At 40.9% G+C, this 23,109-nt stretch overlaps 1 protein-coding gene across 1 annotated transcript in view; it reads right to left on the bottom strand.

Annotated features, from left to right (window-relative positions):
- The window catches only part of LOC136872214 (sodium- and chloride-dependent glycine transporter 1-like), a 421,393-nt gene that overhangs the window by 254,883 nt on the left and 143,401 nt on the right, over positions 1-23,109 (bottom strand). The window contains exon 8 of the mRNA XM_068227369.1: positions 6,068-6,171. Coding sequence (XP_068083470.1) covers positions 6,068-6,171 — 104 coding nt within the window. The remainder of the gene's footprint in view (positions 1-6,067; positions 6,172-23,109) is intronic.

The raw sequence follows: 23,109 nt of genomic DNA, 5'->3' as shown, positions 1-23,109 counted from the left end.
GTAGTACGTTAGTTGATTCATTCAATCGAGTGTTTCGGCACGAAAAATGTAGTAAATAGATGCAAAGAAAAGGAAATGACTTCCGGTCAACTACATACTACAATCTTGTATTTCAATGAATCTAAAAATTACAAATAAAACAACAAAGTATCCAAATAATAGTCCTATACATTCATTGAGAATGCACAAATCACAGCCAGAGAGAATGCACAAGTTATCAGTCCAAACTCCCACAGTGTCTACATCAACTTAGCAGAAAAAGGGACACTTTCATTACGTCTAAGTCGGCTCACCAGAGTAAGGAAAAAGCAAAGGAGTTGAAGAAAGAACATATTCCAAGAATAAGTTCCGTTTCTCTACTCAACAAATTCAAGAAATGTTTTATCTAAGAAAATTATGGTTTACATTTTCAGTGCTTAACGACTTAAAAAAAGACTAGGCCTACTTTTACACATACCCAGAGGGTGAGGGTAACAAAGGGCCCAATGACGTATGTTCCATGGTTTTGGACTTTATCACTAATCATGTTCCTAACGAAGTAAAAAGCTGCATATTTTCAGTGATGCATGCGGAGCCCAAAACCGCAATCACGCTTTTTGTAGGCTTTTGAGCATCCTTACTCTGAACAACAGATTTAGTGTTATTCACCAGCACTGCTCCGTAAGAGGGCATTATTTGATGCCATGTGTGGCACGTGAAGTCCGGCGACATGACCGCGCCTATTCACCTGAACAATACAGCTTAATGATAGCAAGTGCCGAAGGACGTAACCTACTCTCCAAGTGAACATTGTACAGTGTGACTCATTTCTGGACTTCAAGACTTGGTGGCCACAGTATTCTGTGAAACTACTCAGAAGCTTAGAAACCAAGGCAGTATCTTTCAAAATAAGCACATACAGAAGTACGGCTATTTGGTACGTTAAAACATTGCGTAGTTTTGACAGCATTGTGAAATCAACCTGTACTTGGAAATTAAGAAAAGGTCAGCACAGTGGTACTCCCCGAGACTAAGGCGTACCCGTTGGGAAAAGTTCCCATAAAACAGGAAAAACTGCAAGATCTTCAGAAGGTGATCCACTACATCCCTGATAAGTACTGTCCTTTCTTTCAAGAAAGACTATCTTGGCCAACAATGTACTCATGTACATAGATCACTTTTATGTCCATACTTATATATTTCCATTTACTTTATTGCTTATTGTGTTTTCTTTATGCACTGCTTATATTTTTCAATTTGTATCTTACTTTTTCATTATGACCTTGTCTATTTCTTTTTACCTTTAACCGAGCTCGATAGCTGCAGTCGCTTAATTGCGGCCAGTATCCAGTATTCGGGAGATAGTAGGTTCGAACCCCACTGTCGGCAGCCCTGAAGATGGTTTTCCGTGGTTTCCCATTTTCACACCAGGCAAATGCTGGGGCTATACCTTAATTAAGGCCACGGCCGCTTCCCTCCCACTCCTAGCCCTTCCCTGTCCCATAAGACCTATCTGTGTCGGTGCGACGTAAAGCAACTTGCAAAAAAAAAAAAAAAAAACTTTATGATCCGGATTTTTTAAAACTTTATTCTATTTTATTTGTTGAACTTTGCTTTCTTTCTTCATTATATGTTGTTAGAATCTGTAATTTTTAGCTTATCCTTGATTTTATAATAATAATAGTGCATTCCTTGTATATATCTAATATCTAAGAGAAGGCGACGAGTCCTAACTTCGCCACTCCTGAAGTCAAATAAATAAATAAATAAATGTTTGATGCTTGTTGTTTAAAGGGCCTAATATCTAGGTCATCGGCCCCTAATGATACGAAATGGGACGAAGTGAAATAAATTAAAAACAAAAATCCTCCACTGACCACAATTCAAAACGTGAGGACGAAGAATTAATGGATGGATGGATATGAATTTACAACGATCAGTGGAACCGACACACAGTGCCTCACATGCACAAAAGCTGCCGAAAACAATAGTATTACTAACCAAGGGAGAAAAAGAAAGAAAGAAAGAAAGAAAGAAAGAAAGAAAGAAAGAAAATACATAAATAAAAACTACAGGTGGCGTCAACGAAGAAGTCGATGATGGTGACAATACAAAAGAGGAATACTTTTTCACACAGCGTGACATGATGTTGTATCCTGAGACGTAATTAGACGTGATATGGTGCAACGGGACGTTAGGTTATGTAACGTTAAATGATCTATAAGTATATTTATAATTTTTTCACTTGTTAAATATTGATTTAGAAAAGGAACATATTCCTCGACACATTTCCATACAAACGAGTATATTCTATAAACCGATGTATAAATATATATTTACTTATCACAGTGTGTACCAATAATTTCCAAGGTATAAATCAACGATATTGTTTAATGTTAGTATTCTTGCAAAACAGTATTTCTTTTGAATTTGCCAAAATTTTAGGTTTCTGGAATATGTACCTTTTTCAATTCACCCATTCAATAGTCACAGTGTAATAATGATGTTATTTTGCTTTACGTCCCACTAACGACTTTTACGGTTTTCGGAGACGCCGAGGTCCCGGAATTTTGTCCCGCACGAGTTCTTTTACGTGCCAATAAATCTACCGAGACGAGGCTGACGTATTTGGGCGCCTTCAAATACCACCGGACTGAGCCAGGATCGAACATGCCTAGTTGGGTCAAAAGGCCTGCGCCTCAACCGTCTGAGCAACTCAGCCCGGCTGTCACAGCGTAACTTTCACTAATGTAGAATAACTACCCATCGTACATAAGTTACATGATTTCTATCAATATTCCTATTGGCTGAAGCTCAGAAAATGAAAATCAAATCTTGTAGTAGGGACAAAATCCATAGGGGAATCTAGTGCTTTCTCTCTTTTTTTCAAACCCGAGTCAAATGCGTAGTACGTTGTGGACGTTTCTTGTACATACCTGCGCCCTGTTTCACTAATGGGGCAGATTTTCGATTGTGCTACGTCGATTTCCAGAAATCACTCGAGATATTCGGCACTCAACTCTCGGATTAACCTCGCATAGCCGGCCGCTGTGATCTTCTGCTGCTATCTGTCATGGCTCCTGTATTCTTGATAGACCCTTGATACCGTGATACGGGAAGAATGTGGTCGTTCCTAACATACTAACACCACACCTCCAGGCCTCAACTCTCCGCCCATGTCAAAATAGCTCAGCACACCCCATTAACCGCTGACTGGCAAATGGAGCCGTCTGCTATGCATAGAAGTGATCAGCACACTATCTGAGAGCTCACGGTGAAGTTATCACCATGTGGTATTTTGTCATAGCTAACGCAATTTGAAGCGTCAACACAGTCATTCATTGTTCACTAAAACGGGTTTGATCATCTTAGTAATAACGGGTACAGATTTTCCTACAGGTTGAACCTAGTTGTACTTCCTCTTAAAACAAAAATCACCACCACCACAACTTCCTACAGGTTGAGTTGGGTTGACCAAAAATCTTCTGGAGAGAGATTGATCCATGGGAAGATGACCTTCTATTGGCAATCCCTCAAAAAGAGATAATGAATGAAGGGCAATTTTGGAGACCCTTTACCTGTGGAACGCAGACAGGGAGAAGATGTCACTGTTGTTCCACTAAAGGTGTTCAAAAACGTGCAAGGCTTGTTTTCAATCGTTACGTAAAGAATGTTTTACACCTACCATACGTAAACATGAAAAGACTAGAAACGGAGTTCGTGTTATAGTTCCACAAAACCACTTGAATAATGTGATCAGTATCATGAGAGCCTTTGTCTATATATCGCGCCCTGTGAGTGGGAATGGTAGAATACATCCCCGGTATTCCCTGCCCGCCGAGAGAGGTCGCTACTTGGTAGACCAGGGACTCTCAACTTCGGAGCGTAGATCGGCGACAACAGGTTCCCTTAACTCAGTGTAACATTGCTTCCACTTGCTTATGTCAGAGAGAATGATTGCTCAGTTGTATTTCTTCTTAAAATAATAGTCCCCATGTGGGTGGGGGTGGAAGAATGTCACACACGGTATCCACTCCTGTCGTAAGAGGCGACTAAAACGGGCCCCAGGGGCTCTTAACCCTTTATAGGGCGTGGTACAATAATGTACCACCTTTTTATATTAACGATATCATGTATGTGTCTTGGTACAAGTGTGTATCGAATGCATGTGACTTGTGGATTGTGCTGCCAGCTAGTTTGAGGTCTAGAAATCCGCTGTTCTCTCTCCAGTGGCATGCGATTGCGAAATGGTACATACCTGTACCGCGCCCGTTTGGAGGTCTACTTGTGAATGTGTCTTTGCATTTGTCTTCGCTTTACAACTGAATTTCGAAGAAAGTAAACGATTTCTTACTGTTCCAAGGTATGTACATTTTTGTTAAGATAGATAACTACACACATATATATGAAATAGTATTATATTACTTAGAAATACTTAAGTATTGCAATATAAATACGGAGAAATACTTAACCTGAAAATTTAACACAATGATATTACGTATTCTCACAATAAAATTTGGAGAGATAGTAACACAATTAATGGTGCAATAGTGAAGTTGGTCCTTTACCAATAGATCTACGCATAAAGATAATACAATGAATTTAGTCAAGTTGTCATGATACTTTTGTTTTGGTAGGTCATGAATGGTATGTCTAAAGATGAAGTAGATGATCTTTTGATCTCGATCTCCGAAAACCAAGCCTGTTCATTCATTCATTCACTTACTTCCTCAATCATAAAAGAGCAAGTATATAACAGGCCTCCCCAGACGGCCCAGTTCAATAATTCGGGTCTAGATGGGGCATTCATTCCTGACCTGGCCTTCGACTGAAAACATGCTTAGATATATATTGTTAATGTATTAGTTTATTAGTTACTATTGTGCAAACTTTCAATCCTTGTCTGCAGTATTGGAGGATTCTGATGATTTATCATCAGATGATTCTGCAATGGATCCAAACTTCATGCCAACTGCTAATGACACAACTAAGCCAGCAGGAATTGTCATACCGGAGTCGTCATCTGAATCGGAGGAAGATGATCAGCTTACCCCAGCAGATCAATATCATTGGACCAAATTGGGTAAAAAGCCTGATGAGTTCAAGTTTAGTGCAGTGTAATGTAAATCTGTAAAATATCAATGCATAAAAGAAAATTCTGCTTGAATGTATTATTTGATATGTTTCAATAAAATTATATAATAATGAGTGTGATTGATTTTTGAGTGCTTTTTTGAATAAAATAATATAATAATGAGTAATGATTGACTTTGTAAGTGCTTTGATCATATATGTGATTAAGGTCTCATAATGTACTGTAATATTTTCAGGATAATGAGGTGGTACATTATTGTACCATGCTCACTTTAGTTTTTACATGACCGTTATAGGGCAGTGGTACAATAATGTACCACCCATTTTGACTGATCAAATGATCATAAATAATTATAAAATCAAAGTCTATCGACAGTATGCATTGTACTAAGTCATGAAAACATACACAAAAAACTGTAAATTGCGAGAGCACCTTATGCCCTATAAAGGGTTAATTTGGAAGCGTGGATTGGCAAAAAAACACAGATCCTTAGCTGAGTCCTGATATTCCTCCCACCTACTTGTGCTAGGCTCCTCACTTTCATACATCCTATCCGACCTTCCTTAGTCAACTTTTGTTCTTTTCCGACCGCGACGGTATTAGGTAGCGAGATCTAGGGAGTCCTTCCTTTTCACGCCCTTTGTGCCCTTGACTTACCTTGGCCGATATCTTCATTTTTCGATGTGTCGGATCCGTTCCCTTTTTCCACTCTGAATTAGTGTTAATAGACGATGGTTGCCTAGTTGTACTTCCTCTTAAAAAAGTAATAACCACCACCGTCATATCTGTTTAAAGAGGAAGGACGAGTGCATTTAGCAACCTCGATATGACGTCATCGAGTGATTCAGTGGAGCTGCCATCTTCAGGAACTAAATTAGCTTTGCGAACTCCCTCTTATCTGTATATGGACATTTATGCAAGACGGAAATTAAAAGTAATAGCGTACTGCGATTCTTTCATGAATATATTTCACTCTACTTTCAGTTTACTCACGATTTAATGTTGTTCCTGAAGTAGTTGTAACTGGCCATGCTGAGGATGCCTCCCCAACCAGAGCCCAATGCAAAGAAGAGTTGCACAGCCGCATCGACCCAAACCTGCAAAGAGCTCCACGGTTTCTTTATCAGAGAAAATATAAGATCTAATATTCTTAAAATTTGACAAATGATGTGATGTGAACACAAAGGAAAGTAAAGGTGATGGTGGTGGAGGATGTTATTATTGTTGTAAAAGGAACAAGAACACAAATCAGAGGGAAAATGGAATAGGTTGGACTGTTCGAAGGACGAAGTTATCGACAAAAGAAAGCCAAGGGCCACGAAGGGCTCACATACATAATACCATCAACCTCGGAAGAGGACAAGAGTCGACCAAGAAAGGTCAAATAGGAGCTTGGCACAAGTGGAAACAAAGCCGAGTCTCTGCTGCGGGCTCCGAGGTTGCCAACCCACCCTTGGGAACGCATTTTAGTCTCCTCTTGCGATATTCAGGTTATTGTGTCTCCACAAATCACCTTGTTTTTCAAAGATAGTCCTCCCTCACATTGCGCAGGATTTCCAATAGCAAGAAGCATTCACGGTACGTTGTTCAAGTAGAAATTCGACGACCATGATACGTGTAGCCGCGAGGACCTCGTCGTGAGACAAATGGGTTTAACCCTCCGCAGAGGCGGTCTTTCCTTTTGACTAATTATTAAATTGTAGACGAAATTGATCACGACTCACAGTAATTCTCGCATTGATTGGCAGGATTGCGTGTACTTACTAGTGACAGTTTCACCAAGTACCTTCTCTTAGCCGATGCTGACTTGGCAAACCCTGGCGAAACCGTAAAATACGAGGTGCGATTTTAATTCTGTACCGACATATTTTCAAAGAAACACAACATTATTTTGAAAACAGTTGATTTCCTTTGGATGTTACACACCTTTACGACTTCACAGTGGTGGTGGTGATTATTGTTTCGAGAGGAAGTACAACTAGGTAACCATCCTCAATAACCAGGGAGAAAAATGGAAAGGATCCTACACATCGAGAAATGAAGATATCGGCCAAAGAAAGGCAAGTGTCTCCTGCAGACCGAGGTTCCGTCTTAGGCCATAGATATGGGCGCACTCTGTTAGGATGTGGGTCATGGTGAATTCGGCACAAGAAGAACGCACTGGGGGTGTTCCCTCCTCGGTGGTGGTGGTGATTTTCCTTTTGATAAGAAATACGAGTAGGTAATCATCTTCTCTGAACAAACTAAGTGGAAAAGAAATTTAAAATAAAACAAAATTATTTACTCAAGGAAGGAATTTCGAAACGAAGTACAAAATAAAATAAAAAAGTACTGTATTAAGCCGAAATGGTCGCTAAAGAATCAAAAGGGAACGTCAATTCCCTGAGAAACAGAACACTTGCAATTTACATGCCTTCGATTAATCCATTGTCGCACAAAAAACGGATGACGAGATCATCAGTAGTCGCATCATCGGCTAGTATGCATTCGAGTGTCTCCTGAAGGTCGGGGTTCCGTCTTAGGCCAGAGAGATGGGCGCGCTATGTGAGGATGTGGGCCACGGTGAAATCCGCACCACACTTTAGTAGATAAGAGTGCGTAGATCTTCCGTGACGTATCCTCAGCCTACACAATTCTATGGCCTCAATCCGTGAAAACCGAAAAGAGGACCGCCACACGGCAGTTGTCTTCTTAATTGTTCTCAGCTTGTTGGGAGTTCGGATAGCTAGCCAATCAGATTCCCAGTACGCCAAGATGATTCGACATAGCTGAGAAATAATATGTCTGGCAGGTAAAAGTACCGTTTCCTTTGCTGCTTCTGACCTCTGAGGCTCTGCACTTTAGAGCGTGGTTTGTGGCGACCGTGGGGACCTTATCTGAGTTTTGATATTGCTCAACTAACTTGTACCAGCTCCTCTCTTTCATCTATCCTAACCGACCTTCCTTGGTCAACTGTTGATCTTTTCTGACACCGACGGTATTACCTAGGTGTGCGAATCCTAGGGAGTCTTTCATTTTCACCCCCTTCGTGCTCCTTGTCTTTCTTTGGCCGATACCCTCATTTTCCGAAGTGTCGGATCTTTCCACTTTGCTCTCTGAGGATGGTTGCCTAGTCGTACTCCCTCTTAAAACAATCATCATCATCACCACCACCACCACCACCACCACTACCATTTTTCAGCTACATCCGCAAGTTCATTTCTCGCAATCCCAAAGCGGCTTGGAAGACGCGCGAAAGTGATTCTGGTGCCAGCATCACTTAATGTGGCTCGACGGTCATGGATCTGCTGCACCAGCGACTTTTGCGCGAAACAGGTTTCAATAGTCTGCAGAGAACTTGACGAGTCGGTACACTGAGGAAATGGTTTCTTTAGTCACCCAGAGCAAACTGCAGGGCTTCTAAGATGGCGTAAAGCTCTGCAGAATACACGCTATATACACTAGGAAGCGATATCTTTATGCTTATATTATCGGTGACGAAAGAGCAACCTACATTTTCTCCGATCTTAGAATCATCCGTGAAGATATGTCTCTCGGCCGGATATTTTTGTGAACGAAGTCCTGGAAATACCTCCAATAAACGGAGGAATCCGTGTTCATCTTGGGTCCACGGAGTAGATCTAGACGTATATCCGTTCGCGGAACTAACCACGAAGTTACCTCGCTAAAATTCCGCTAAAGACAATCACCGATATCTATATTTAATTCACAACACAAGCTATCAATTCGAATCCCGATCGGTCGTTTGGCATTCGGCCTGTCTTGGTACCTCTGGTGGTAATGGGTACTAAAGATGCATTGATAGCTTAGGTGTAGTGGTAACTGCTTCCATCTTTTTCGTAAAGATGCAACTGTCGTTTCAGCAAGTAGGCTAGTACGGAAAGCTCCCGTTGCCAGCCCAACTCCCCCTATAGTGAACACTGTCTAAAAGGCTCAGCATAGATCTTGATGCTGGACCATAAGCCGCACCATCATAGTCCTTTCGGGAGAGGACAGTTGCCGTGTATAAAGGGAGTAGAACCGCACGGTCAGCCCAGCAAGAAGTGCCGCTGAGAAACTTAAGCATGTTAAGTCTCTTCAAGCTGGCAACCTTCAGCTGACGGATGTGGGGCTGCTACGTTAGTCTCTTATTGAAACGGACACCCAGGAATCTGCAGGTGTCCGCCACTGTTAAGACACTGTTTCAGGATGTACAAGCCGACGTCGACATAAGTGTACAACTGGGGTTTTCGCCGCTGAAAAATCGAAAACCATGTTGCAGGGCCCATCTGTCGACTCGGTTAATAACTTGCTGTGTCTGTCTCTCAGCAAACGCCATCCTTCTGGAGTTGCAATGTAGAGCTAAATCGTCTACATACAGGGATGGAATGACTGCGGGCCTAACAGCGGCAACTATGCCGTTGATGGCGATGCGAACAGTGTGACACGCAGTACAGATCCCTGTTGTACTCCAGTTTCTTGAACGTAGTATTGAGAGGATGAATTCCCTGCTCGAACTCGAAAGAGCCGGAGGGACATGAAATTCTCAATAAACATTGGCAAATTTCCCCGAAATCCCCACTGGTGTAGTGTGGAGAGAATCTCATATCTCCAGGTAGTATTGTAAGCTTTCTCCAGGTGTTCCTCCCGGAGAAAGGCCTCCTGAATGGCGCTCTCCAGGCTGATAAGATGGCCGGTGGCGAATCGTTGAGAGCGAAAACCACACTAGTAGTTAATCAAGAGGCCTTCCTTTTCCATGGCCCACACAAGATACTGTTTAACCTTCCCTTCAAATAGCGTACAGCGGCCATTTGTACGGCATAATTGCCTATAACTATCTAGAAGTTTTGAATGTTTCTGGCTTGGGAATTCGTATCAAAATTCCCTCATGCCATTGAGATGGAAACACTCCCTCACTCCATATTCTGAGAATAGGGTGAGAATATCCTTGAGACATCGGCCACTCAAATATTTAATCATTTGATTGTGGATTTTGTCTTGTGCAGGAGCCGTGTCTCTGCACAGTGTGAGTGCACTCCGCAATTCCCACTCCGTGAAAGGCACGTCATAGGAATTCGAACAACTAGAGGCGAAGGAGAGAAGGTGTGCCTCTGTCTCGAGCTTAATTGGTAGAAATGCAGAGTCGTATCTTCCAGAGCTGGACGTATCTGCGAAATGTGACGCGATGTATTCTGCAATGACTGAAAGAACGGGTACTATAACTCTATTACCGGAGATTCCGGGGACAGAGTGTAAAGTACTGTACTCAGAGAATACGGCGAATTTTTGTCCACACTTGTGATGGTGGGAGTATGTGCCGCCATTGAAGACCTTTCACACGTAGCTTTCTTACTTTCTCGAATCCAAAAATGGGCCTTCACGTGCAGACGGTTGAATGTGATATAATTGACTATCATAAGATTCCGACGTTAATGCTTAAAATCCCTTCGGCGATTACGAATAGATGTTGCAATTTCGTCGGTCCACCATAGGACCAGTTTCCGGCGAGGAATACCGGTCTGCATTTCGTTAAGGGGTTAATGCGGTAGCCCTACATCTGTCAGCTGAATATTGCCTGCATGAAGAGGCTATTTTCTTCTGCAGCAGCCAGAATTCCGGTAGCAATGGAAGAAACGTGGTCTTCAACAGACTCCAGCATATCGGCCGAGACTGCGCGTTTGAAAAATTCTAGCCAATATGCCTGCCAAAGTAACCAGCGCTTGGGTACTTCGGAGTGTCTTTGATTCAAGAGAGATAAGATGTATCGGGAAGTGGTCACTATCACGGAAGATATCGTGTACTTGCCACCGTAGCAGCGGAACTAGCGCACGGCTGCATAAAGTGTCATACAAGTGTGAGAATGTGCCATGTGCGGTGCTGAAATGTGTTGGTTTCCGTGTGTTAAACACGTAAAGATCGAACTGGTTGGTCAATCCCTCGAGAATCCTCGCCCTTGCACAGGAAGACGGAGAACTCCAAATAGTATTACGGGCGTTCACGTCTCCCAGCATGAGAAAAGGAGGAGGTAACTGTCGGATTAAATCTTGCAGTCCATGGATTTCAAGATCGTAGTCCGGTGGAATATACACGTTGCACTGGCAACGGAGGGTGAACTGCAGCTGCATCTAGCTGAGTATGGAGCAGTACTTCGTCGCTGAAGATGTCGTGGTGGAATAGGATACAATTGCCCCCAGTCGCCACACCATCTACAGCTACTCTGTTTTTGTATTTGGACGATATCCTCTCATAGTCGTGTTCAGATCTCAAGCTACATTCCTGTATACAGACTATGGAGTACAGAGAGACAGATATCAACTGGCGTAACTCGGATAGGCGACAATGATAACTATTGCAGTTCAATTGCAATAGTGCCATTGTGCGGATAGGTAACACAACAAAATTAGGACAATTACTTGCCCTTATTTCCAACTAGTACCGTCCATTTTCCGCCGTCCTTGTCGGTGTCCTTTGTGCCATCATCACCATCCACGTTAATAAGTGCTTCAGTCTCCATCGTCGCCTCTGAAGAGGGAAACACTGCGACTGAACACTCCGCAGAGGGTTGTCTCATTGAGCGGGAACGGTAGGAATTTTCCTGGGAGAAGTAGGTTCCCCAGAATATGACCGAGCAAGGGAACGACAATACTCCTCACTCTTGTCCACCGTTTTCACAGTCTCTGAATGAGCCTTTACAGATCATTTGCCAGGTTTTCCTGGGGGTGCGGTGATTCCCGATTGAGTTGAAGAAGGCTTCTTTAGGGGAGTGCTGGGGCTTCCCCGCTTCCTCCTTTTTGTTCCGAACTTTGGTTGGAGGGCTGGACGACTTTCCAGCCCTATTTGAGGATATAATTCCCTCCGCCATGTTGGGGCAGCACTTCCCAGTCAAACGTTCCTGGGAAGAGCCCTTCCTAGACAAAGTCAGCAATAACGTACTTGTAGATATCACAGATGTTGGGGACAACTTCTTCGGATCTCCAGTTTCCATGACTAATACTTCTTGTTGGTGGCTGCTAATACTTTTCGACGCTTCTGATGTACTGCTAACTGGTATACAACTCTCTTGACTTGACTCATCTTTTCCGCAACGCAGGTGGAGAACTCCGGAGCAGCCATGAATTTGAATTTTCTCCGGGTATCTGGAAAAGAAAGTTTATCCAGAGTTTAGATCTCCTGGATCCCCTTATCCTGTTTAAATGTGGGACACACCTGTGCAATTGACGCACACAGGTGGTGGTGTCCAATCGACACCGGCATGCTCGCATTTTCCACAAGTTTTGCAGATCGTCGAGCTTTGACATCGCAACGAGGTGTGGCCAACATTTTGGCAGTTGTAGAACCTCATTGGTGCTGGAAGTTTTGGACAAATAACCATACGGTACATTGCAACCTTTATCATTTCGGGTGGAGACTGGGCGCGAAAAGTCAAGATAAAACGCCCGTATCGAGCAGCTTATCACCGACACGTCTTCACGTCGGTTCCACATCGACGTGCTAGATATCCAATCATAGTATCATCGGCAGCGTTGACCAAATCTCTGTGGAAAATAACTCCTTTGCAGATGTTCAGTAATTGGTGCTTCTCGATGGAAAATTCAACCTTCCCAAAATTTCTGACTTTAAATACCCGTCTTGACTGCTCAACCGTCGATGACTTTATAAGGACGGGCCCATCACTGAGCTTTCGCATCTCGTTGACTTCATCATCAATAATTTCATCATCTGAGTTACGGATGCAGATTGGGCATTCGGCCAAAAACTCTTTCGTCGATCCTGGATACAACCGGGAATCGAGGCACACGCTCATCACATACATTGTCAACCGGTACTGGAGTATACCGCTTTCGTTTCTGACGCGTTAAGGACGCTGTTTTTTGAAGGGTGCAACTCTTATTTAAAGGTAAAGAAGTAGTAGAAGGAGGTTCTGTTTTTGGTCCAACGAGTACCCGGGAAATATGAGATCGACCTTCGGCAGAGCCCCTGAGTAATACCAAAATGCAAGGCTAAATACTCCATAGGGCGACCGGTATCTGGAGGGTGTCGCTTAGAACTACTCCTCCAATAACCATGCATCTCCTTGCCACGACCCGAAACTTGTGACTGGCGGAGGGTGAAACTTCTATAGAACTTTACAACCCGAGGCAGAGAGGTTGGCTAAAAAGAAAAAGGAATGAAATGAAGAAGGTGAGAATGGAAGGGTAGAAATAGTAAAGAAGAATAAAAAGCACAGACACATTTCAGGCAACTCGCGGGAAACTTTATTAGTCTGGTCCTACCCCGAAACCAATCCAGCATGGGTAACCATGAGCTAGCACAGCCGTAGGGATCAACAAGCACACAAGTCCCCACACCGACGTCAAGGTCGTGGTGTCCGTAGAGGGTGTCTTCTCTCCTCAGGGGGGTAAGAACGCGTGGATCTTCCACGACCTATCCTCAGCATATATAATACTACGGCCTCTCTCCGTAAAGGCTGGAAAAACGATCGCCACACGGCAGTTGCATTCTTAATTGCTCTCAGCTTGTTCGGACTTCGAATAACTAGCCACTCCGATTCGGAGGATGCCAAAATGGTTCGTCGAAGCTGAGAAAAGATATCTGTAGCAGGTGCGGTCATAGGTGTAGGTGGCAAGAGTAACGCTTCCTTTGCAGCTTCATTCGCAAATTCATTTTCTGCAATCCCAACGTGGTTTGAGAGCCACGCGAAAGTGATTCTGGTACCAGCATCACACAACCTGGCTAGGAGATCATGAATCCGTCGTACCTGTGGGTGCTGTGGGAAGCAAATGTCTATAGACTGCATAGAACTTAACGAGTCGGAACATACGAGAAAGTGGTCTTTTTCGTCACTCAGTGCAAACTGTGCAAACTGCAGAGCTCCTAATATGACGAAAAGCTCCGCAGTATACATGCTACAAACTTTGGGAAGCGAGATGTTCTTAATAATAACATCGGAGACGAAAGACCAACCTACATTTTCCCGGATAAGAGTACTATCCGTAAAGACACGTTGCGCGTCTGGATACTGGTGAATGAAGTCCTGGAAATACTAGAGAAGAGAACAAACCCAGATCAAGCCGAGAAAATTGCCTATATATCCAGGCGCCAGCCTAAACACGACGTGATTGTGTTGCCAGCTGACCGTCGCATGCTCCCTAGTGTTCATGCGGTTCACAAGTTCAAGTGATGACGAGCTCATAGGTCTTGGGCCACATTTGTGACGAATCCAGAAGACCTGTCTTCAGTTCAATGCTCAGGTGCTCGTTAAACGTAGATATGCTAAGTGAAACCGAGATGAAAATCAAAAATAAATCGAATGCATTAAAAAGAAGTGCTGGGAAGGGTGAAGTATTGGAACGATCCTATGTTGTTATTGATGACAAGAGACAGAAAACAAATTCTGTGCAATGCAAAATAGAACAGCGCCTCTTACGAAGCTCTAATACCAGCGCAATAGCAAAGCATGTAATTGCACTCATTCTCCTTTGAGCCAGATGAGTATGTCATGCAGTCGGGTACTCCTATCTTTAGAGGACATAAAATAACATAGGCTTGAGCAAAAATGTGTTCTGAAAACTACGCGCTTTGAATGTTGTCAGGAACAGGGTTTCAAATGTTAGAACAAGGGTTAATGTGGGAAATGACTTAAGTAAAGTAAATGGGTCTGAGGTGCTACCGCGCCGGACGACTGTTTCCAGGTGAAGTCATCGAATGGCCGATGATATTCGTCGCTCTTCAATATCGGACGCTTGTGACACAATACAGTGTTATTCTCAAGCTGCAAATACAGTACAGACATGTGGACGGATGACCAAAAAGAACATTAGTTTTTCAGGTTCACTACAGTAATGAGTGGACAATAGAATACTATTATATTACAATTATGACAATACCTGCCTCTTTCCCAGCACTCCCAAGTCTGGTGAAAACATCGTAAAAGTAATTACCACTCAGTATGTTGCATTAGGAATTCAGCTGCCAGATTTACAAAGGTTACGTTTGTAACAGATTAAGGTGCGAATTGAAGAAACTCCTTAACCCTTTATAGCTTGCTGTTGAATGCATTCACATACGTGTAAATACATTTACCACTATAGGATAAAAATATTCAGAAGGTAAGAGCCTACGTTAGGTGGCTTTAACTGCCTGTTTCCTAGTCTAGTAACGCGCTTTACGGCCACTTGAACGGTTACTCTTCCGAATGTGGTACACATGTTCATCAGAGAGCGCTACTACTTCACTCGTGGTATACTCTGTGGAAAGTTATCATGTAAGCAAAGTGATAAATATATTTACCCGTGCACACTTCGGGTGAAAAATCCTAAATGCTCTCTGGAGTGGTAAAAATAATTATCACCCTATACCTCACCAAGCAAACAATGCATTGACTCGGATGTTAATGATAACCAAAACAATAACTCCCAGTGATATGGTATTTAACCAAATACGTAATTATTTTGTTCCCCAGAGTTTTGCCCTATAAGGTTCACGAAGGATTTACGTGAATACATTGTGTAGGGTATTGCTTAAATACAGTTTAGTCGCGCACATTCCAAGACGATTTCCTTAATTCTCAGGAGAAGGACCTGAAATACGGAAAGCTGTGACCTATTTCAAACGTACAGGTTTAGTTAGGCGTGTCGAGTATACTCTGTATCAGGATGTAGAAACAAGGTAGAATGGTAAGCTCATCATGCTAAAATCTATACATAACCAGTACTGTAAAATGATTGAGATCCTATCGGCTTCAACTGCAGGCAAAAGAGACAGCGGAAAAAGTGAGAAATACGCTGTAAGCAATCAATAAAGAACTCATGAGTGACTTGATTTACTTCCTAGAATCTATCAAAGAACCCACGAGAGATTTAGAAGGAGACAGCAGTCCAACAATACAAAACGTGCTCCTTCGATTCGACCATCTGGTACCGGGAATCGCACCTGGACGCAGATGAGGAGCTAAAACGCTCTCCTGGGATTACGGCGGAGGTCAGTCTTGATTATTACAACTACATTACTTACAAAACAATACCGAAATTTTCTTTCGTTAAAATCAGAATGGAATGGTGCAAAATGTGCAGCACGCTCTAATCGCCCCTCAGCCATCCTGGCTGGTATGCCAGCTCTCGCAAACCCAGCCTGCAAAGGAAACATTGGAATCTGTAGACTGCCGATATTTGGTAAATGTTAGTCTTGTTAATTGAGTTTGTATTATATTTGATATCCATGTTTCTATTGTTAGTTCGATATGCGATTTCGGTGTTGTGTTTCTTCAGAATATATGTAACACTGTAAATATCTTCCTTGAACGTGAAGATTGAGGACCATGTATGTATCTCAGTGTGTCACTACGCCGGTTCTGATTATTGTTGTTTTATTAACACGGGATGAGAATAGGCGTATAAAGACTTTTGTGCTTTGATAACATATCAAGGAACCTTCTTTTAACCTTTGAACAGTGAGTGGCTATGTACATACTTCAATGTGTCACTGCACCAGTTTTAATTATTATGCTGTTGCTCATTTGTTTTGACGGTTTGTTTGACACATGGTTTGAATGGGCGTGTAAAGACGTTTGTACTCTGATTATATGTCGGAACCTTGTATTAGTCTTTGATTAATAAGAGGACCCTGTACATGTCTCAATGTGTCACTGCGCCAGTGTTAGCATAAGGTATGAATGGGCGTATGGAGACTTTTGTGATCTGATAACATTTCAAAGCCTTCTCTTAGAATGTACATATTTCAATGTGTCACTACACCAGTTTTAATTATTATGTCCTTGCTCATTTGTTTGTGATTTGTTTATGGCTGATGATGACATTTAAATGTCGAAACCGGTCTCTTGTTAAATAAATGTTGTAAATAACATCTATACAACACGTAATTAGTATCGAATAGATTGAACATTATAAATAACTCATCTCTGTGATCTCAGTTCAATCCGGAAACAACAATGAAGCTCATATATTTGAATAACGAAGCTTACCAAGCAAAACTCAAGGCCTATAGTTATAGGAACCTTAAAATAAAAATCGCGAAAATGGGCAAGGACATTAATTTCTTAAAACAATGCTTCGAACATAACCTGACGCCTTTCTCGAAGCGAACACCAAAAGACACCAAAACACATCTCAACACAAGAGTACACAAAATAAAGGTAATAAGATATGGATTAGAAACTAAATTAAATTCTTATATAAGAAAAAGTCTTTTCTAAATAACCAACTATACGCGACGCACCTTGAAGCCCCGTGCCTCCTTTCTAAAGCTCAATGGAACATTTTTCTTGACGAGGTTAATAGTAAATTGCTTGAAGAGTTAGCCCAAAAACAGCTCATATTAGACAAGAATCTCAACACACTTACGGCTAATGAGACGAAAAAACGGAGTACAAAAAGAGAAACAAAAAATCACAACCATTTAAACAACTTCATTGAAGAATTTCACCCACCAGTTATAAATTTGTCAAAAACAGTGCTAACAGAGCAGGACAACAAGATTCTAGAAAAAGGTCCGAAACACAATTGGCCGAACACGAACATAATCAATGCCACTACCAAATTAATTATCGAATAGGAAGCAGCTTATCACGGATTTCGGATATGTATTGTAGTGTACTTAGACACTTATCAAGTTACCTTTTGATCAAAACTAATTATAATGATTATTTTGGCTCATCGGAATTTAACTGGAAGAATTTTATACTGCAAGCTCATTTCTGTATGGATCCGCCACTGTAGCGCTAGCATTCAGTGAGCATGCTGTCGAGATTGTACTGCTATCTAGCAGCAATCTAGAAACTTAACTCAGCTTCCTTTTTCTCCATGCGTTAACGACAATCGAGTGATTGGCAATTATCATTACGAATTGATTTGTACAAGAAAGATCAACTATCGCTGTTGCGGCTGGACTTTTGGAATATATTTGAGCAGAAGAAGGAGGAAAAATATTAACCTTTGATCCGGGGTGATTGTATCAACAAATGGCGATACGCCAAATTTCTTTGATTTATTTTTCTTTTCATCATGGATATCTGTAAGTAGCATTTCTGTTCTTGTTGGTCCCGGAACTACCATGAAGTGAGAAGCCCTAACGACGATTGATTCTTACTATATGGTTTTGAAATATATTCATCTAAACCGTGTTATGTAAACTTTTATTACCTCCGAAAGTGAGAAACTATTTGGACAAAAGGAATCCGTAATTTAAGGTTATCTTGTTGAGAAATAATTACAGTACCAGTATTTTGTGGGGCTTCGATGTAATGATTTGTAGGGTTATTTGGTTTGATAATTATTCTGAGCACGTTTTCTTAAAAGATAATTCATACATCAAAAGATGTTTTAGTAACAAATACGTGTCCTGCACTACTACATTTAAAAATGAGAATCCTTATCACTTATGTCTGGGGTAATTCAACCAGTTATATCTTAATATCCTACTATCCGTACTAAAGTGTGAAATAAGGTGAATGTAAGGGTTGAAAATTGTTTCTGATGACTAGTTCTGTCTCGGGTAGGTAACTGTTCGGGGAGCCGCCATTTTGGTTTTTATGGTCACGTTACCTCGTTGCTATGGTGACATTCATAACCTTATGTGTGGGTGTATGCTGTGTTTGACTTGACATTTGTTTGACGTTTGTTTAATTCTGACATCTGACTTGCGGTAATTGTGTTATGTTGGTTCTTGATGTTTGACGTGGGACTGGTAATGTGACTTCGTAATTTGCGTTACGCGGTGGTTAATGTTTTAAATATCTGATTCTGTAAAAGTGTTTTCCTTTTTGGGGTGATTCTTCGTGTATATTTTTCACGTAAATATTTATCCTTAATTTTGCGTTCCTGATGTTTGTTCCTGGTGGAACTTGTGATCGGTGACTTAGCTTATCCGAATTACATTTAGTTTAATTTTGAAGTAGTCAGAAGAAACACTTTTCTACTCCATTATTATTTTGTAACTAATCTAAGATCTCGGATTTGGGATTCTCATAAGTACTCCGTTTCTTCAAACTTATGTTTAAACATTGATAATTTGCTCAAGGAACTGAATTGCGAAAACAGACTTATTTAATTTTAACCCTGGTCAAAGTTTAATGACCTATATTTCTTGACTTAAATTCATTTTTTTAAACTTCTTCTTAGGGACTTGTAATTTTGTCATTCATTTCTTATCTTTACATTAAAGTCTCTGTTCAACTTGAAACTGGTTTTTATTTTAGTCAGTAATATTTATTTATCGTTTACTCCACCTAACCTCGGTGGGCTCGGGTTGTTTCCACGGCTTGCTACGACCTTCCGTTGGGAAAATTTCGGTAATTGCTTGTCTAATTTAATTTTCCCTGGTCGTGCAACTACTGTCGTGTAATACCTCACTTGTAAGTACGTGACAAGTTGTTAATAAAATGCCTTTGGAAATACAAGATGAGGTCAGATTTGATATTAGGAGAAAACTGAATAAAATCCATGCATCAAAAATAAAACCATTACTTAACAATAGAAACCAAGAATATTCTGTAGAACGAGAACAGGTAATTAACCTAAAAAAAGAAAATTAAAGATATGAACCTTATTGTCACTAGGGCAGATAAAGGGAACACGACTGTAATAATGGATCAAACTGATTACATTGAAAAATCTGAATAATTTTTCAAGAATAGCTCTTTTTCGGTGATTAAAAAGATACAACCAAAAAATTACATCTCCTGAAAGCAGCCCTAAAAATACGTCATTTTTATTCACAGAACAAGAGAAGACGAAACTAATAACGATGAACCAGGACTACCAGTAGCGAAAGCTTTACCCAAGATCCATAAGACCGGAGTCCCCATACGCCCCATCATAAAATATAGGTCAAGTCCATTATATAACCCAACACAATTCATCCAGAAATTTCTAAAAAAGAACTATAATTTTCTGTCAAATAAGACTCTGAAAAATACCATTAAGCTAGTTAAAAAACTAGATGTCTTTGAAATGCAGCCTTTCCGCTCGATGCATTCTTTCTACATAACAAATATGTATCCGAGCATCAATACTAAGAAAGTTTTTCCAATAATCCAAAACAATCTAAATAAATATAGCAACCTCAGTAAACTTGAGATCCAAGATTTCATGGAAATTTTGAAACTAGTAGTTAAGAATAATTTCTTCAGTTTCAATAATTAACATACACCAGCAGAATGGTTTAGCTATTGGCTCACTGGCTTCAGGGATATTAGTTGATTTATTTATATATATATTGACCATTTACAGCATACAGCAATTAACAACATAAAATTTTGGGCCGGGTTTGTAGATGACACTCGTTATCTTTGACGAAAGAATTACTGATGCAGCCCCCACTCTTAGCAATTTAAAGAATATTGATCCGCAGATAAAGTTCACTCTGGAATCTGAGTCAAACAGAAGCATAAATTTTCTGGATCTGACGTTAAACAGACTTCCTTTATCTATAGAATACACAATTTACAGGAAACCGACACAGACAGCCACTACTATCAAGAAAATTATTTCCATCCCAAAGCACACAAGTATGCTACCTACAACAGTATGGTAGACAGGGCACTCAGTGTACCGCCTAATACAGTAAATCTAACTAAAGAATTGAATACAATCCGCTTCATAGCCAAATATAACGGTTACGACAATGCATTTATAGAGCGCATTATCAGCAAACGAAAATATCGCCTAAATTCAAGTCTAACTAGAGAGAAAACTAAACCTGATTATTATTCAACCTTCACATTCAACGAAGATATTTACAGTGTTATAAATATTCTGAAGAAACACAACACCAAAATCGCATATCGAACTAACAATAGAAACATGGATATCATATATAATACCAGCTCAGTTAACAAGGCTAACTTTTACCAAAAATCGGGAGTCTACAGATTCCAATGTCAAAATTGTCAATCCTCGTACATTGGTCAAACAGGGAGGAACTTCAAAATCAGATACATGGAGCATGTAAATGCTACAAAATATAATAGATACTCGGCAGTTGGCCAGCACATTCAAGATTTAAAGCATAGCTTCAGTAACATACAACAAGGTACTCTTGAATGTGGACAAAGGAACTTTCTGGTCTCCTTGCTTTTCTCCCATCCCCTCTGGTGTTTCTCAACGTATGTGACTGTGTGCTAAACGGCTTTGTAAATATCCGGTATAACTCCCGTTAAGGGTGACCAGCGCAAAACCGGTCCATAATGTTCATTTGTCATCGGGGATATAAGTCAGTTCAATTAGTTCGTGGTACCAACTTTAATTAGTTTCTAGTATGACGTACAAACAACTAAACTTAGTTCCTAATACTACGTAGCACGAAGTACCAACTAGGCCGAGCGATGAAGGGGAAGGTACTGACTGCGCGCGATGTTTAATTATTCTTTTCGTTGGGCATAATTGCCCGCGATGTTTAATTGTTCTTTTCCTTGCTATGGTAATCAACAACTTACTATTTAAAATGTATGTCGCTGTTAGTGTATACTGCTTTGTGAAAATAGTAGATTTTTCTCAATTTAGGTTTATTGTAATCATGGCCTCATCACGAGGGAGAGAAAATGTGAAAAATGTGGAGTAAGCATCAAACTCAGTGTTCGTCGAGGCAGCGATTTATTTTTTATGTGCTCTTGTAGATACAACGGTGTCAAATGTGGATGGTGGGTTGGTGCTAAAAGAAATACGTTCTTTAAGAAATCGAAACTTTCGTTATTCGATATAGGATATTTCGTTGTACTTTGGTGCACTTTACCAAAGCCGAGATATGCTGTTTTAAATACCGAACTAGGTTTCGGACACAACTGTGGATACGTTGCTGGAAGTTATTACAGAGTGGGTTGCCGGGGTCAATTGTGATTTCTGACTGCTGGAAAGCTTCCGATAGCTTGGATGAGGAAGGGTGCGTTCATCTTAGAGTCAATCACTCTATACAATTTATTGATAGCAGCAAGAGCGTATCCGTTAACAGGAGTAATAGGAGGGTGATGCCTGATAATAGGCCTTCTATACATACTCAGAGCAATGAAAATAGATGGCGGCATTTAAAACATGGCAGTTCTTCTATTCCGACATTCGGGAGGAGGAAATATCCTTTCGTCGGCTATCTTTGTGAATTCCTCTTCAAAAGTGCCTTTCCAATACAGAACAGAGTACACAATATCTTCCTGTCAGCTGCTGATATCTACTCTCTTCTCCATTAAGGTACGTTCAATGTCAGTATAAATGGTTATTTCTTCTATATTCTTCATTGTGTGTGTGTGTGTGTGTGTATATTTTTTCGGCTTTTCTTTTCCCTGGACCACTGTGTACCGCTACCTCTGAAGCATTTAAACATGTCATTGTTTGTGTTTCTCATTGATATTGAATCATGAGTGCCAGTATTGCAATGAGTGAGAACAGCGCAATCTATGCTTTACAGTGTACAATTCCGTAATTACTGTCTACCTATATTGGTGTGGATACGTTAGGTCCGGCTAGTGACAAAAGTATTGGTCTGGATAGGTTAGGTCCGGCTAGTGAAATCATTCGTTTGTGAACAAGCAAACGTTAGAAGCCGCAAAGCGGCTTTAGGCCTCTATTTCTTATTGCTATTAAATCATAAGTGACGTAATCTATGCTTTACAGTGTTCAGATCCGTAATTACTGTACGGCTAGTGACAAAGCCATTGGTCTGGATAGGTTAGGTCCAGCTAGTGACAAAGCCATTTGTCTGGATAGGTTAGGTCCGGCTAGTGACAAAATCGTAGGTCAGTGAAGAAGCAAACGTTACTTTAGGCCTCTATTTCTTATTACTATTAAATCACAAGGGACGCAATCTATGGTGTACATTGTTCAGATCCGTAATTACTGCATGGCTAGTGACAAAGCCATTGGCCTGGATAGGTTAGGACCTGCGAGTGACAAAATCATTGGTCTGTGAAGGAGCAAACGTTAGAAGCCGCGAAGCGGCTTTAGGCCTCTATTTCTTATTAATATTAAATCATAAGTGGCGCAATCTATGCTTACAGTGTTCAGATCCGTAATTACTGCACGAATAGTGACAAGGCCATTGGTCTCGATACG

The sequence above is a fragment of the Anabrus simplex genome, chromosome 4 (genome assembly GCF_040414725.1).
Source record: "Anabrus simplex isolate iqAnaSimp1 chromosome 4, ASM4041472v1, whole genome shotgun sequence".
In the NCBI taxonomy this organism is placed as follows: domain Eukaryota; kingdom Metazoa; phylum Arthropoda; class Insecta; order Orthoptera; family Tettigoniidae; genus Anabrus; species Anabrus simplex.
This window is presented reverse-complemented; position numbering and strand designations above follow the sequence as displayed.